Source organism: Oncorhynchus clarkii, chromosome 14 (genome assembly GCF_045791955.1).
Source record: "Oncorhynchus clarkii lewisi isolate Uvic-CL-2024 chromosome 14, UVic_Ocla_1.0, whole genome shotgun sequence".
NCBI lineage: Eukaryota > Metazoa > Chordata > Actinopteri > Salmoniformes > Salmonidae > Oncorhynchus > Oncorhynchus clarkii.
The window spans coordinates 4,110,248-4,125,735 of NC_092160.1; the positions used below are offsets into that span (position 1 = coordinate 4,110,248).

At 41.6% G+C, this 15,488-nt stretch overlaps 1 protein-coding gene across 1 annotated transcript in view; it reads right to left on the bottom strand.

The window, feature by feature from the left end:
* Nucleotides 1-8,786, bottom strand: part of LOC139365914 (alpha-1A adrenergic receptor-like) — a 35,504-nt gene extending 26,718 nt beyond the window's left edge. Inside the window, exon 1 of the mRNA XM_071102974.1 lies at nt 7,546-8,786. Coding sequence (XP_070959075.1) covers nt 7,546-8,488 — 943 coding nt within the window. The 5' untranslated portion in view covers nt 8,489-8,786. The remainder of the gene's footprint in view (nt 1-7,545) is intronic.
* Nucleotides 8,787-15,488: the final 6,702 nt, after the last annotated feature.

Consider the following 15,488-nt stretch of genomic DNA (forward strand, 5'->3'; position numbering starts at 1 on the left):
ATTTTCAATTACAGCCTAGGAACAGTGGGTTAACTGCTTGTTCAGGGGCAGAATGACAGATTTGTACCTTGTCAGCTTGGGGATTTGAACTTGCAACCTTCCGGATACTAGTCAAACGCTCAGGATGATAGATGAGTCAGAAACGGAAGAGGAAGCCAGACACTCCACTCGCTGTTTTTTTCTGGTTCAATGAAAGTCAATGAACTAAGTAGACCAGACCCAGCTGCTATTGCATTGGTGTCTATGGGAGGCCCACCCCGTTAAGTAGACTGGAACTGACATTTTTTTTCAATGGTAAACAGCCTGAGTGAACCATCTTCATTTACCCACAATCTTTGTACGACGTTCCCACTAGTAATTACCAGTTGGAGAGAAGTTCAAGTAGATTTGTCCAAGTTGTATGTTGTAAATTCCCACTTGGTTAAAGAGATACTTCGGGATTTTTAAATTGAGGCCATTTAACTACTTCCTCAGAGTCAGGGGAAGTAATGGATACCATTTTTTTGTCTCTGTGTCCAGTATGAAGGAAGTTAGATGTAGTTTCGCAAGCCAATGCTAACTAGCTTTAGCGCAATGACTGGAAGTAATAGCATTAACGCTAGTTAGCAATTGCGCTAGCACTAGTTAGCAACTTCCTTCAAACTGCACACAGTGTCATAAAAATGCTGAGGAGGTATATAAAGGGCCTCATTGCCAAAATCCCGAAGTATCCCTTTAATAAGAGCGCAACGTAACTATTGATCAAGTAGACTTTGTCTTATGCAAAATGAATGTTAGATTTCAATTATGCAGACGAACAATGTGAAATATTGTGATTAGTATATCTGTATAATCATATATTGTTGCCCTATTATGTGGTCTGAACGTAGTGAAAAGTCAATATTTTATTCTGTAAAATTAGAAAGCAGTCAGTGCAGTCAGCGTATAACAGCTGCTAGAGTGTATTGACGTGTTCTGGAATGCTAACGTAGAGTCTATCAACTAATTTAAATCAACATGGTAAGGCTTTCACTGATTGCAAATAAAGGAAAATAGTTCCTACATGATAGTGTTTGCTTTGTTATATGTTATCCGCCTGAATGTACTCAGACATAACATTGGACAGATATTGTATGCGTTGGGGGGGACGGTTAGGTGAAATGAGCGGCTCACAGGAAATCCCCCACAGTGGGTTGACCGAGGCTGAAGAAGGCTGTGGGAGCAGGGCTGGGAGGGAGAGGATGTGTGTGTGAGTGTGGTGTGTGCGTGCGTGTCTGTCTGTCTGCTCCTATCAGGCTCCTATTACTGGGGCTTAGACATTGAGCCAATGAGCAAGACATTTAAGCAGGGCTCAGAAAATAAGTAGGAGCTTATTAGGATCAGGAGCTTATTTTCTTTTTTGAACGACAACCCATCCTTTACCCTCCATTTTCAAACTATGGGATAGGAAGAATAGAGGAAGCATGGGTGAGGAAAAGCCTATGGGATTGTCATAATATACTGGATATTTAAAAACAATTGTGTGGGTATGTCAACAATATGTGACCACCTCTATTCGGTCTTATGTTGCAACATTAGTTTTTTTTACATTGGATAAAAGTAGATATTTAAAGCTACAAAATTACACATCATACACTGCAGTCGAGGAATAATGGGAAAGTAATTCTGCTTTGAAAGTTGATAAACTTGTAACGCCACTTTTGAGAAAATTGCCTTTGAATGTTTTGGTACACCTAGTGGAGAGCTCTTCTTTGTCTACACCTATCCAGCATTGTTCACACCCTCTTAAGCCTTAGCCCCACCCATCTCTTTAAGGATTCACGTGAGGCCATGTGCTAAACAGAGTGAATAAGGTAGTGTAGTAAACAAGAGTTCAAGACTAAAAGTGGTGAAAGTAGTAGCCTACAAAAGAAAAACTCCAGGTAAAAATACACTATCTAGTCCTTTGCCTATACCCTAATCTGAATGTGGTGCAGGTCATGTTGTTCTTCACATTACCTTCTCTGGTAAACACACACTATATCAAATCAAATCCAAATGTATTTGTCACATGCACAGGATACAGAAGGTGTAAACGGTACAGACAAATGGTTACTTGCATAGTAGCAATATCAAAAATAGAAAGTATCCAGACAAAAATATTTAATTAGATGACGCTTACCCAGACACACGTCTAAATTGATGAGTCATGTGAAAGAAATGCTATAACCACCCACCCCAGACACATCTAGCTAAGTGGATGGGTCACTATTGTCTAGACATGTACACATGTTCATGAAATACAATAGACGGCCATAATCACCCCCAGACACACCTGGCTAACTTGATGGGTCATGTAATCATCTGGTGAAGTGGAGTCTTTTCATTAGACATGTAGCTAGCTAGCTAAACAATTAACCACAATCCCAACCCATACAGCACTAGCTAGCATCACAAACAGATTGTTATAGCTAACCACCATACATTCATTTCTGACAAAATTATAAACTTATAATATCTGGAAATATAGCTAGACTCTTACCCATATAGCTGGATGAACGCTTCAGAGCAGACTGGAACCCGTTTAACTAAGACGTCCTGTGTCATTTCTGTTTTGTTTGTACAGCTTGTTTGTTTTCACACTGACTGTGTGCAGAAAGTAATCCATCACAACTTTTTCCCACTGGTCTTTGTCGATAGCACCTGCTAGATTCAGGGCAGCAATGTTGTTGAGAGCAGTAGCAAAACTTTTGCAGTCCTCCATGGCTAAAGTTATCTTTTAAAAAAGCCATGGTTGTAAGGATTATCTACACATACTGAGCAGCTCAAGTTATAGACAGATGCATGCCACATGACAGACCAATCCGAACTCATCTCTCAGCATGTCCAGCCCAGCCATTATCTCAGCCAATCATGGCGGGAAGGTTCCTTGCTTTTTCCGTGGTCAAACCAACTAGACTTGTAATTGAACAATTGTATTAGTATTTTCAAATGCCTCTCCTGTGAAGTAGTGGCATGCGACATACACCTAGCTTCCTGAAACGGGCCACAGTTATGCTTGGATTCACACCTCTTGCAGTTCAGATTAAAGTAAGCGGTAAGGTGGGATAAGGTTGTACTGTTAAGTAGCATGATGCGCTGTATTGTATTGTCCCTTAATAAACAGTGTATTACACTTTTTTTGTCATATGTGCAACAACGCGCCTTTTGAATATTGTCTAATGTTAGTAGTAGCGTAGTCAAGGATGCATCATGCAACATTGGGACATTTGACTTGTTACAACAAAAATTATACTTTGAATTTGGAGGTTTAAGATATCCCTCTGGTGGCCAAGTTGACTTTTTTTTAATGACATTGAATCGTGGATATATAGTCTAAGATTGACTGATGTGGAATTTGTTATAGGAAATAATCATGGCCAGCTGGTCTTGTTAGCATAGGGCTAAGTGTGTCAGGTTATCTCATGGGAAAAGCTTACTTGTAGCGTTATATCACTTGCAACTACGTAGATGATTTTAATTGGCTGATGAAGATTTTGAGACAAAACGTTTTTCAAGAGTTTGCAAAAATGAACCCTTGGTTTTCTGTTGATTGGTCTTAAATAAACAAAGTCCAGAGTCATCCAAATTCTCACATCCCTCTCCTCCCTCTCCGAAGAGCCCTGACGATCAACGGAATACAACCCCAGAATGTTCCTAGAGTTCCATGCTTCTGCTGTCTAATTTAACGTTCCATGGAGCGATTGGAGGAATCTCCTGCTGTCCGACCTTGCTCGGTGACCAGCGACCTCATCCCAGATAGGAATACATGCTATGCAAATTCATAATAATATCCTGGACTTATAGAGAAAGAGAATGTGTGTGTGAGGTTGCGCCTGCCTGTGTACAGTATGTTCCTGTGTGTGTGTTTGTATGTGGTGCACGCGTGTGTGTGTAGTGGCGAGGGAAGGCCTAAGAACTTGGCCTGTCACCAAGCACGTTCCCACATGGCTGCTGTAAACAACTTAAAGGTCCCACACAGTCATCCTATTTCCCAAGTAAAAATAGCCTTAGAATGACCAAAACATCACCCATAATATTTTTACGCTATTAAAATACATTTGACCTTTTCTCTCATCTCTAACTATCAGGAAGCCTGAAAGAACAGGCTGAATTGGCGGGGAGCTTATATTTATGAGCTCACCTTAACTGAGCTCTTTGAAATGCCCTTGTGGTCATTGCCAGGTAAGAAGGTGAATAACGGGCCACATGTCATTCTGAGCCTAAATAGCATGCCTCAACCCATTTTATCTGCAAAATGCTCTCGGTAAACAGAGCTGTTCATGGACTGTTGGATATCAGACAAACATTTTGATTATTTTGTAACTAATTACAGAATACAGTTAACTGATGCACTTCTTCACAAGATGTTGTAAAGCCTGAATCACCTTAGAAGCTTAGATATAAGGGAATGTACACGAAAACAGCATACAATAAGTGTACCGGACAATTAGCATTAGAAATGACAATATGTTCGTAATTGAGTATATTGATCAGACATTTATTTAAATATTTTACGATAGGCCAGCATGGCCAAAATATTGAGCAACATGAACAATCATGAGAAATAAAGGTGAGAAATAATTTGACATAAAAATACAAAACTTCAGCCATAAGCCTAATATAGTCACCCTGCCGCAATACAGTGTCCCAGGACCCATTTATTTATACCATTTGTAACACTCATCTCCCGTCTGAATGCTTGAATAAAAAAACTAAACAAAGAAAATCCAGAGTGGCGCAGTGGTCTAAGGCACTGCATTGCAGTGCTAGAGGCGTCATTACAGACCCTGGTTCGATCCCGGGCTGTATCACGAGCGAGAGTGTGTTGTTGTGCTTTTATCAAGGGTGATCTTGTTGAAGAGGAGATCCAGCAGGAGCCTGTCAACATAGCCTGTAATATTTTTGAAAGGGGAAATGTTAGTTAAGTGGGAAGTGAATTTAATTCCTTTTACTTACTGTTCTGAGATGATGCTTCAATTCAATTCAGTAGTGATCTAGTCATTCTACAATGTGTTTCCTGGAGTTTTTGATGTATTCAATTTTAAATATGCAATATTTGGTTCTGTACTTTTTTGTGAAACTTTTCAATGTTTCTAATTTGACTTTTTTTGTGCCTGAAATGCTCAATTGATGCAGAATTGAAATGAATAACTATGACTTACAGTATATTGGGTCTGTCTTCACAGGCTTCACAGCATTTCCCCCCTTCTTTGCCTTGGGAAAGATGATTTTGTATCACATCATTCCTGCTGCAGTTGCCTGGGAAGCTGTGCAGACAGAGAGATGTTGATTTTTCCAAAATGTCTATCATTACAGCTTGATGAAATTGGAAAGACAAAAGGAGATGGAAAGTGAAATAATATTCCCCCTCATCATCATGATTAGTCCCAATGACACAAGCTACATCAACTGTAATTAAAAAAAAATAATTTAAACACAATGGAATGGCAAAATATGATTTTCAGTGGTAAATTACAAATAGTACACAGACACACACACACACACACACACACACACACACACACACAACCCCTTTTGTGGACAACATTCTTTTGTGTCAGCTGTGTGCTGGCAGCTCTAAGACTCAATGTTGGAGTATTAGGGATGAAGGAACAAAAACCATATGGTGACTATCAGGTTTGTTACAGAAAATATACAGTTCACAAGTCAAAGCAGTCACAGCCACAGTTGCATTATCTAACGTGATCCCACCCAAAATGTTGGCTACTGTGTCACACTCATCAAACTCTGATACTTACATTATGGTCCGTGCTTTCCAGATCCACTGTCAATGATGCATCCGTCTTCAGGATTAGCTTCCTGGCAAGACCCATCGAATGTTCTCCCCAAATTGATAAAGCAACTTCACTCGAAATGTGCACTGCACACGCGTGCCATGACCGTAATTTTCAGTCATCTCGTAAGCTAGCTAAGAAATGAAAAGCAACCACTGCTGTTGGATGTCTTCACTCTTTGGGAAATAGTTTAAGGTTAATGTTACAGTAAGGTTCATTTTACACTCATTTTACACTAGTTACGACACAGTGTGCTTTTGCCGGCATGCTGGTAAGTAGCTTGCTACTGTAGCTAACAGTCATACCACAGATGAAAGGTTAGCAGTACCTTTGGTCATACCTTCTGCTTGAGCTAGCTACTAGTAGCTAGCTTAAGGTTTGTAAACAAAGCCAAAGCAAGGGGTAGGGGCACATGAGATGACGGTTTTAAGGTGGTACATATTTAAATTAGTTCAGATAAGATGCTACCATTGCCGTATTAAATTTCCGGCTTTATGTGATGTTGCATAAAGCCGGAAGTAAATCCTTGACAATGCCTGCCTCCTAAATCCAAGTCTTTGACATGGGGGGAGTGGATCAGTAACTTTATGATCAAACTTTCTCAATGTACAGTACCAGCTACAGTCATTTTTCATCTTTGGGTCACTTTACTTTGAACTGGTTTCCACCAAATATCATTCAATTTGATTTAAAAAAAAACCCACTATGGATAAGTACAAACTCATTCACAATTCAGGTGCTCTACATACTTTCTAAGGAAGATCTGCATGATTTGGTTTAGTGCATGCCTTCACAACTGTCCCAAGCCAATGCATGTATACGGAATTTAAGTGCTTTTTGGTTTATTGTGGGTTATAAGAGGTAACTAATACAGTACCATACTGGACCAGACCTCTTAGAGAGAGGCCCAAGAGAACGGGATTGACAGCGCGCTCTACTCTGAAAACAACAGCAGTAAATAAAGAGGCATGTTTTCTTAGCCTCCCTCGTCGGTCTGCACTGCTCTGTCCCTCACCACAACGTGCCCAGCAGCACGAGTCCCCTCTCCACAACATATTTTGTTTAATTTCCTCTGAGATGTTTTCTCTACAGCCGTGACGGTGGTAGTGGGCTCTTTACTGCTATCAGTCAGTGAAGTCTGGTTTTGGCCCCTACAGGCCCCCATAGACCCTACCAGACTCCACCAGCCCCAACAAGCCCCTACAGGCCTCCACCAGCCCCTACTGGACCCCACCTAAGACACAGCATCATGCTGATAAATCAGGGCAGTAATTCAATGGGTGAATATTATCATATATATGCCACTGTCTGGAGATGGAATTTATGGAACTGAAGGACCACTTAGATTTACTTCCAGATATTAATGAAAAAGCTTCTCATACACTTTTCAACAGTTGGTAAATAAAATACATTTGCATCTGACTGAAAGTGCACTGAGACTTTCTCCAGTTTTGCATTTCGCCTCCAGCACCCCCTGCACCACTATTCTGTTTTGGGTGTGGGTAGATTATGGTTTGTGCCTATTATGGCTTGTTAAATTGAATATGGCACCAACATGTATATTAATTTACCATAATATTTTATAATGTGTCTTATCACATATTGAGCGTTGTTTTAATTGTTGGCTATATTAGCATATTATTAGGTTTATTATAGTATTTCATTAAAACTGCTGGCCTGCTGTGTCTTGGATATTCATTTGGAAAGGTGTCAATAAAATATGTTTAAAAATATATATATATATACCTACCAATGGGTAATGCAAGGAAGAACGGCAGCCAACAAAGCGTAAACATGCCAACCACGACTCCCAACGTTTTAGCTGCTTTCTTCTCCCGGGAGAATTTCAGAAGTTTCACCGTCAGGGAGCTCCTTGCCTGATTTGCACGGCCCTTCCCAGTGCTGCTGCTGTCATCCTGCACCTGAGATCCCTTGTGGATCCTGAGCGTGAGCTCACTCGTGTTCATCCTCTCCCTCATCACCCCGGCCTCCAAGTTCTTGGTGGTCCGTTTGGCGACTACATAAACCCTAAAATACATGGACAAGATAACCACCAGTGGTATATAGAAGGAACCGAGGGAGGAAAATAGTGCGTAAAACGGTTCCTCAGTGATGAGGCACACAGTGTTGTCCGGCGACGGCGGCTGCTTCCACCCGAGGAGGGGTCCAATGGAGATGACCACCGAGAGCACCCACACCCCAAGCATGGCCAGCAGTGCCCGCTTCTCGGTCACTATGCTCGGGTACTGCAGCGGATGGCTCACCCCGATGTAACGGTCGATAGAAATTACGCACAGGCTCATGATGGACGCAGTGCAGCACAAAACATCCACTGCCGCCCAGATGTCACAGAAGATCCGGCCGAACACCCAGTAGTTAAGAATCTCCAGGGTGGCAGACACCGGCAGCACTGTGGTGCCCAGCAGCAGGTCAGCGATGGCCAGGTTTATAATGAAGTAGTTGGTCGGGGTCCGCAGGTGCCTATTGGTCATCACCGCCAGAATGACGAGGATGTTGCCCACAATGGCGAACACGATGAAAGCCCCCAGGACGAAGCCGAGCGGGATGGCACGGGTAAGGTCCACCTCACCAGGCGACTCTGACAACCACGGTGTCCCCACTGTCGCGTTGTATTGTTCCAATAAGGAATAATTTCCCCATAAATGAGTCGCATCGTCAGTGGTCAGATTCATTTTGACTAAAGAGGTCCTCCATAGCAGGTTTCTAATCACATGGAGCTGTGGCACACGAAAACGAGCAACACCATGCCAAAATACATTTACTAAATTCGGCCAAGTGTTGTTAGGCTACATGATTAGTGGAGAAGTTATCAAGGATTAAAATTCCATTTGCAAACCGGTGCGTTTTCAAATATGAAACCAATTGGATGAAATTGTATGATAATGGTTTTGTCACATCCGTCCACTTGCAGTACAGTCTCGCTTTCTCTTTGTTTCTCTGTTTTTCCCCTTAACTGTCTGCTTGAAAAGTACGGAGGGGGCGGGCAGTCGTCCCTCTTTTTGCTCCTGTCAAACCTCACTGATCTGCGCGCAATGCTGTATAGGCTACAGAGGCTCTCTTCTAAACACAGTTTGACTGTATGAATTGGCAGATATACTGGCAAACAAAAATGTATAGCTCAAGAATAACGCACTAGGAAAATGGCTCTGGCACCGCAGAAAACGCATGGATTTCTTTGTTGGTTTTGTGGCAAGGTTTATGCATTAAACTTTTCAGGGTTGACCTCCACCACTTCGGATAATGTCCAAATGACCTGGTAAAAATATATAGAGAGATGCTATATAGACAGCAACCTCCTTATGTGACTGTGTACTTACTGCCTCTGCCAAGAGGTCTGAAGTTTCATGGCAGGTGGCAGTGCATTTGCACCATAATTACAGGGTTGCTGGTTCAAGCTCTGCTCTGGCGGTTCCCTCTCAGTATTAACACATACTTTTTAATTTCCTTTTCGGTGGGCAGGCTTAAATTCATTCACAAATTTGGCCCAATATGAGTAGAGGATATAAAACACGAGTAAGCTTTCATTCAAGGGTCAACCTAAAAACAAACAATTATGCCTTTATGTCCAGAATGGGCGTTAATGAGAGCAGATACTGTTATGCAACAAATCCCTATTCTTGTCAAATAGTTTTTTCGAACAAATCACTCAGGACATTATCATGTCCATGCGTCTTATGTGTTGTCGACAGACCATTTTGCGGGGAATAGCTTTCTGATCTAAAAATGGTTTAGTTCAAATTTGTCTTGGGATCCATCTATGTTTTCAGTAGGGATTATTCCCTCGATATCTATATCTGCCAAGAAACTCCACAATATTCTGGTAATATGAACAATGTTCAGAAATAAATCATCTAAAAGCCTATCACTACATATCCTAAACTGGATTTTAGTGGTTGGTAGACTTTCCACTTGGCATCACGCTAGATTTAATATTTTGGGCGTTAAAAAAAGTGAAGGTTTGTCTGCTTTAGAACACTGAGCGTTGCCAAGTGGAAAGTACCTCAGGTGAGAACATGGGAGGAAAATGTCACATATTTCCTCCAAAGATTAACTTTTTAATAAGGGTTTAATAGAGCACTGCATGTGCCTCTTGATCTGTCATTTAGTTAAATGGAGCGGAAACATTGTCAAGAGTTGAAGAGGATCAATGGCGGAATTTGGCCTGTGTTTGAAACCATAGAATACATGTATGCAATGCATAGATGCAAAAATTAATCCCATCAAGACTGATTGGTATCCTTGCTCATCAGTAACAGAAGCTACATTTATTTTTCAAACTGGTGATACATTAGGCTCTAGGGTGGCATAATGCAAGGATATGCATATTCTTGGTACCATTTGAAAGGAAACACTTTGAGGTTTGTGGAAATGTGAACGGAATGTAGGATAATCTAACACAATAGATCTGGTAAAAGATAATACAAAGAAAAAAACAACTGTTCTTTTGTATTTTTTTTGTACCATCATCTTTGAAATGCAAGAGAATGGCCATGCATTATTCCAGCCCAGGTGCAATTTAGATTTTGGCCACTAAACAGCAGCAGTGTATGTGCAAAGCTTTAGACTGATCCGATGAACCATTGCATTTATGTTCAACATTTTCAATCAAGACTGCCCAAATGTGCCTAATTTGTTTATTAATAAGTTTTCATTTTAGAAATTGTGCACTCTCCTCAAACAATAGCATGATATTCTTTCACTGTAATAGCTACTGTAAATTGGACAGTGCAGTTAGATGAACAAGAATTTAAGCGTTCTGCCAATATCAGATACAGTTGACGTCGGAAGTTTACATACACCTTAGCCAAATACATTTAAACTCTGTTTTTCACAATTCCTGACATTTAATCCTAGTAAAAAATCCCTGTTTTAGGTCAGTTAGGATCAACACATTATTTTAAGAATGTGAAATGTCAGAATAATAGTTGAGAGAATGATTTTTTCAGCTTTTATTTCTTTCATCACATTCCCAGTGGGTCAGAAGTTTGCATAAACTCAATTAGTATTTGGTAGCATTGCCTTTAAATTGTTTAACTTGGGTCAAACGTTTTGGTAGCCTTCCATAAGCTTCCCACAATAAGTTGGGTGAATTTTGGCCCATTCCTCCTGACAGGAGGTGTAGGCCTCCTTGCTCGCACACGCTTTTTCAGTTCTGCTCCCAAATTTGATTTTGGATTGAGGCCAGGGCTTTGTGATGGCCACTCCAATACCTTGAATTTGTTGTCCTTAAGCCACTTTGCCACAATTTTGGAAGTACCCTTTGGGGCATTGTCCATTTGGAAGACCAATTTGCAACCAAGCTTTAACTTCCTGACTGATATCTTGAGATGTTGCTTCAAAATATCCACATCATCTTCCGTCCTCATGATGCCATCTATTTTGTGAAGTGCACCAGTCCCTCCTGCAGCAAAGCACGCCCACAACATGATGCTGCCACCCACGTGCTTCACGGTTGGGATGGTGTTCTTCGGCTTGCAAGCCTCCCCCTTTTTCCTCCAAACATAACGATGGTCATTATGGCCAAACAGTTCTATTTTTGTTTCATCAGACCAGAGGACATTTCTCCAAAAAGTACTATCTTTGTCTCCATGTGCAGTTGCAAACCGTAGTCTGGCTTTTTTACAGCGGTTTTGGAGCAGTGGCTTCTTCCTTGCTGAGCGGACTTTCAAGTTATGTTGATATAGGACTCGTTTTACTGTGGGATATAGATACTTTTGTGCCTGTTTCTTCCAGCATCTTCACAAGGTCCTTTGCTGTTGTTCTGGGATTGATTTGCACTTTTCGCACCAAAGTACATTCATCTTTAGGAGACAAAACGCGTGTCATTCCTGAGCGGTATGATGGCTGCGTGGTCCCATGGTGTTTATTCTTGCGTACTATTGTTTGTACAGATGAACAAATTGCTCCCAAGGATGAATCAGACTTGTGGAGATCCACAATTGTCTTTCTGAGGTCTTGGCTGATTTCTTTTGATTTTCCCATGATGTCAAGTAAAGAGGCAGAGTTTGGAGGTAGGCCTTGAAATACATCCACAGGTACACCTCTAATTGATTCAAATGATGTCAATTAGCCTATCAGAAGCTTCTAAAGCCATGACATCATTTTCTGGAATTTTCCAAGCTGTTTAAAGACACAGTCAACTTAGTGTATGTAAACTTCTGACACACTGGAATTGTGATACAGTGAATTATAAGTGAAATAATCTGTCTGTAAACAATTGTTGGAAAAATGACTTGTGTCATGCACAAAGTAGATGTCCTAACCGACTTGCCAAAACTATAGTTGGTTGACAAGAAATTTGTGGAGTGGTTGAAAACAAGTTTTAATGACTCCAACCTAAGTGTATGTAAACTTCCAACCTCAACTGTACCTCCCTAGCAATTGAGCACTGGTATGAGATGGAATAGCTGTAACACCATTTACAGAGACAGTTATACAATATGTATTTCAGCTAAAATGTTATGGTCCTCACTGAATAGAACACATTTTCCCTCTTCATAATGCAAGAATGCTGATATTTCAGTTGGTTAATGTGGTCTGTAGGTGTTCAGCTTAGTCAACACTGCTATTGCATTTTCATGGCTATTCTGATGAATGTGGAAGTACCCTTGGAGATACTATATAATAATACCAATACAGAGTTTCTATCTCTGGTGGGTTGGTTTACCATTCTGGCATTATATTGCCTTAAACTTTTGAACAGCAGTGTATGTCAGCAGTATTATATACTGTAGTTCTTTAACTGTGTACTCTTTTGTTTCCTGATTAGAGATCTAAAACGTCTTCAGGGATTATCGGGGCTTTCTCCTTATCCTAACCTATCCCCGACAGGATCGGTGGTCATGTAGGAAAGGAGATAAGGAAAGAAAAACGGCTATGACAATTGGCACCAAGCCAATGCTCTCTTAACGTATTGACGTTAATCTTTCCCTAGTTCGCCAGTTTAATATCGATTCTGGACCTGTCAATCACAGGTGTTTTAGGCGTTTTAAAGTCCAGAGAGGCGTCTCAGGTTTCTGTTCCAAGATTAGCAGTTAAGACCTTCTCACATTAACAGAGGCTACGTTCCAAATGGCACCCTTTATAGTGCATTACTTTTGACCAAAGCCCTATACGCCTCAGTCAAAAGTAGTGCACTATAAAGGGAATACGGTGCCATTTGGGTGCAGACAGGATGTTCTCATCACCTTAACAGCTCCACATGAACTTCCTCCCAGAGGCCCTGTTGTTGCCACTTTTCAGAACAGAGGGAATACCATCATCTCTGGCTTCTCTGTCTGCTCAGCATGCACACTTCAGGGAGACAATAATTACTCCCGTCTGTCTGTCTATCTCGCTCTCTTTGTCCCTTTTTCCAACTCTCTCATTTGCTCATTTTGTCTTTCACAGAGTTTATCTAAGATTATATGGCTATTTAACAATTAGAATTACTTGTATTTTTGGTTTTTGGTTTCTAAGAGTCCACTAGTACTGAACTGTTGATGACCGCTGTGAAAATGTGTTGAAAACAACTGTGGGACCTGCTGCTGAGTGGAGGGTTAGCTGGGACCAGTGCCTTGGATAAAATTAAAGACAGCCTTGTCCTATTGATTTCCTCATGGTTTTAGGGAATCTGAGGCTAAGAATAATGAAGGAGGTTGACCAGGGAAATAAGTTAAATCATGTTGTTTTCTTGCCACTGTGCCAGAGAGGGCTGAAAGGACTCCGTAGTGTTTGTGTGTTGAGGAATATGGATGAATAGCTTTGTTATTGGTAATGGGGCTTGGATAACATTCAGCTCCGATAACCAAAAGGGAAAGAGAGATACTGTGAAACCCTGTCTCCCTGCCTATTCTTCTGCCTGACTGTCCGTCTGTGTCTCTCTGATACACACAAACACACACGCAATGTTCCTCTCTCCTCCTCTCCCGCCTTCTCTCTGTCCATCGGGGATAAGGTATCACGGCAGCCCACGCGGTTACAGTCACAGCCCATACAGTTATATACGTACATATGTTATATATGTACATCATGCCACCGGCTGTTTACTACCGAACATCAATATGAAACACTCTGGCCACTGGGTGATTTCTGCCTCTTTCTGCTCCAGAATCAAAATGCAAGGCGGGCACTTTCTGAAGCACCATTTATACTTGAAGAGAGAGGGGTTTGCTAAAGGCCCAGTTTGCTCCCTGAGAGTAAGCCTCTCTGTGTGTTGTAAATGTGATGGACCACAGCCATCAGGGGGTACAGGTTTGCATGCCTATCAGGGTGAATGCCTGCATGTGCCTGGGCTGGCTTATGGCTGGGGAAGAGGGGTTGATGGACGAAGGGCTACGTCTGGCAGGCACACAATCCGCTCACAGCAGGCTGCTGAGCTGAATGCTTTAGCTCCAAGTCATTAGATTATTGACTTCATGGCTTTCTGAGAGTGGGGCTTTTATCTATTATCTGTTGGGTCATGGTGATTAGAGTTCTGACTTCATGGTCCATAACTGTGTGCTATGTGCTCTATAAAATAGGCCAGGTTCAATGACACTGTGTTTACTGAAAACATCCCCATACCATACTGCAGCTACATTCCTTCTGGTAGGCTGCTCTTAACCCCCCCCCCCCCCCCCCCCCCACCTCTCTGATTCAGAGAGGGGGGTTAGGTTAAAAGCACAAGACACATTTCTGGAGAATGCATTTAGTTGTACAATTGACTAGGTTTATCCCTTTTCCCTTTCTCATAGACACACATCAAGAATGTAGCATATTGACCGCTATAAACCAATATAAAGTTTGTCCAAGATGAAGAGGTAATTTTCCATAGACAGAGAACAGAGTCATGGTAAGGTGGTAGTACATTTAATATTTTGTTAACTATGATTAACAATCTCTACCATGAATTTGTGATTTTTATTCTGAACCCCAGCTATTCTTCCTGGTGTCCACACAAAACAGAGAACATGTCCAAATACAGAACTAATGGACAGGAACAGCAACACAAATTGAAACTAAGAACAATACAACTATTAAAGCATAATAATAAAGTAGAAATCCGCAGGTCTTGGGCGAGCCTATGCCGTCCCACTTCTTGTGTAGTGTTTTCACTTAGAACAAAAACAAGGAGGTTGAGCCCTGAACCGCCTTGGACTGGCCTTCTGGGCCAGGTGTGTCTTTGTGCTAATCCCGCCTACTTCAAATCAAATCAAATGTATTTATATAGCCCTTCGTACATCAGCTGATATCTCAAAGTGCTGTACAGAAACCCAGCCTAAAACCCCAAACAGCAAGCAATGCAGGTGTAGAAGCACGGTGGCTAGGAAAAACTCCCTAGAAACGCCAAAACCTAGGAAGAAACCTAGAGAGGAACCAGGCTATGTGGGGTGGCCAGTCCTCTTCTGGCTGTGCCGGGTGGAGATTATAACAGAACATGGCCAAGATGTTCAAATGTTCATAAATGACCAGCATGGTCGAATAATAATAAGGAAGAACAGTTTAAACTGGAGCAGCAGCATGGTCAGGTGGACTGGGGACAGCAAGGAGTCATCATGTCAGGTATTCCTGGGGCATGGTCCTAGGGCTCAGGTCCTCCGAGAGAGAGAAAGAAAGAGAGAATTAGAGAGAGCATATGTGGGATGGCCAGTCCTCTTCTGGCTGTGCCGGGTGGAGATTATAACAGAACATGGCCAAGATGTTCAAATGTTC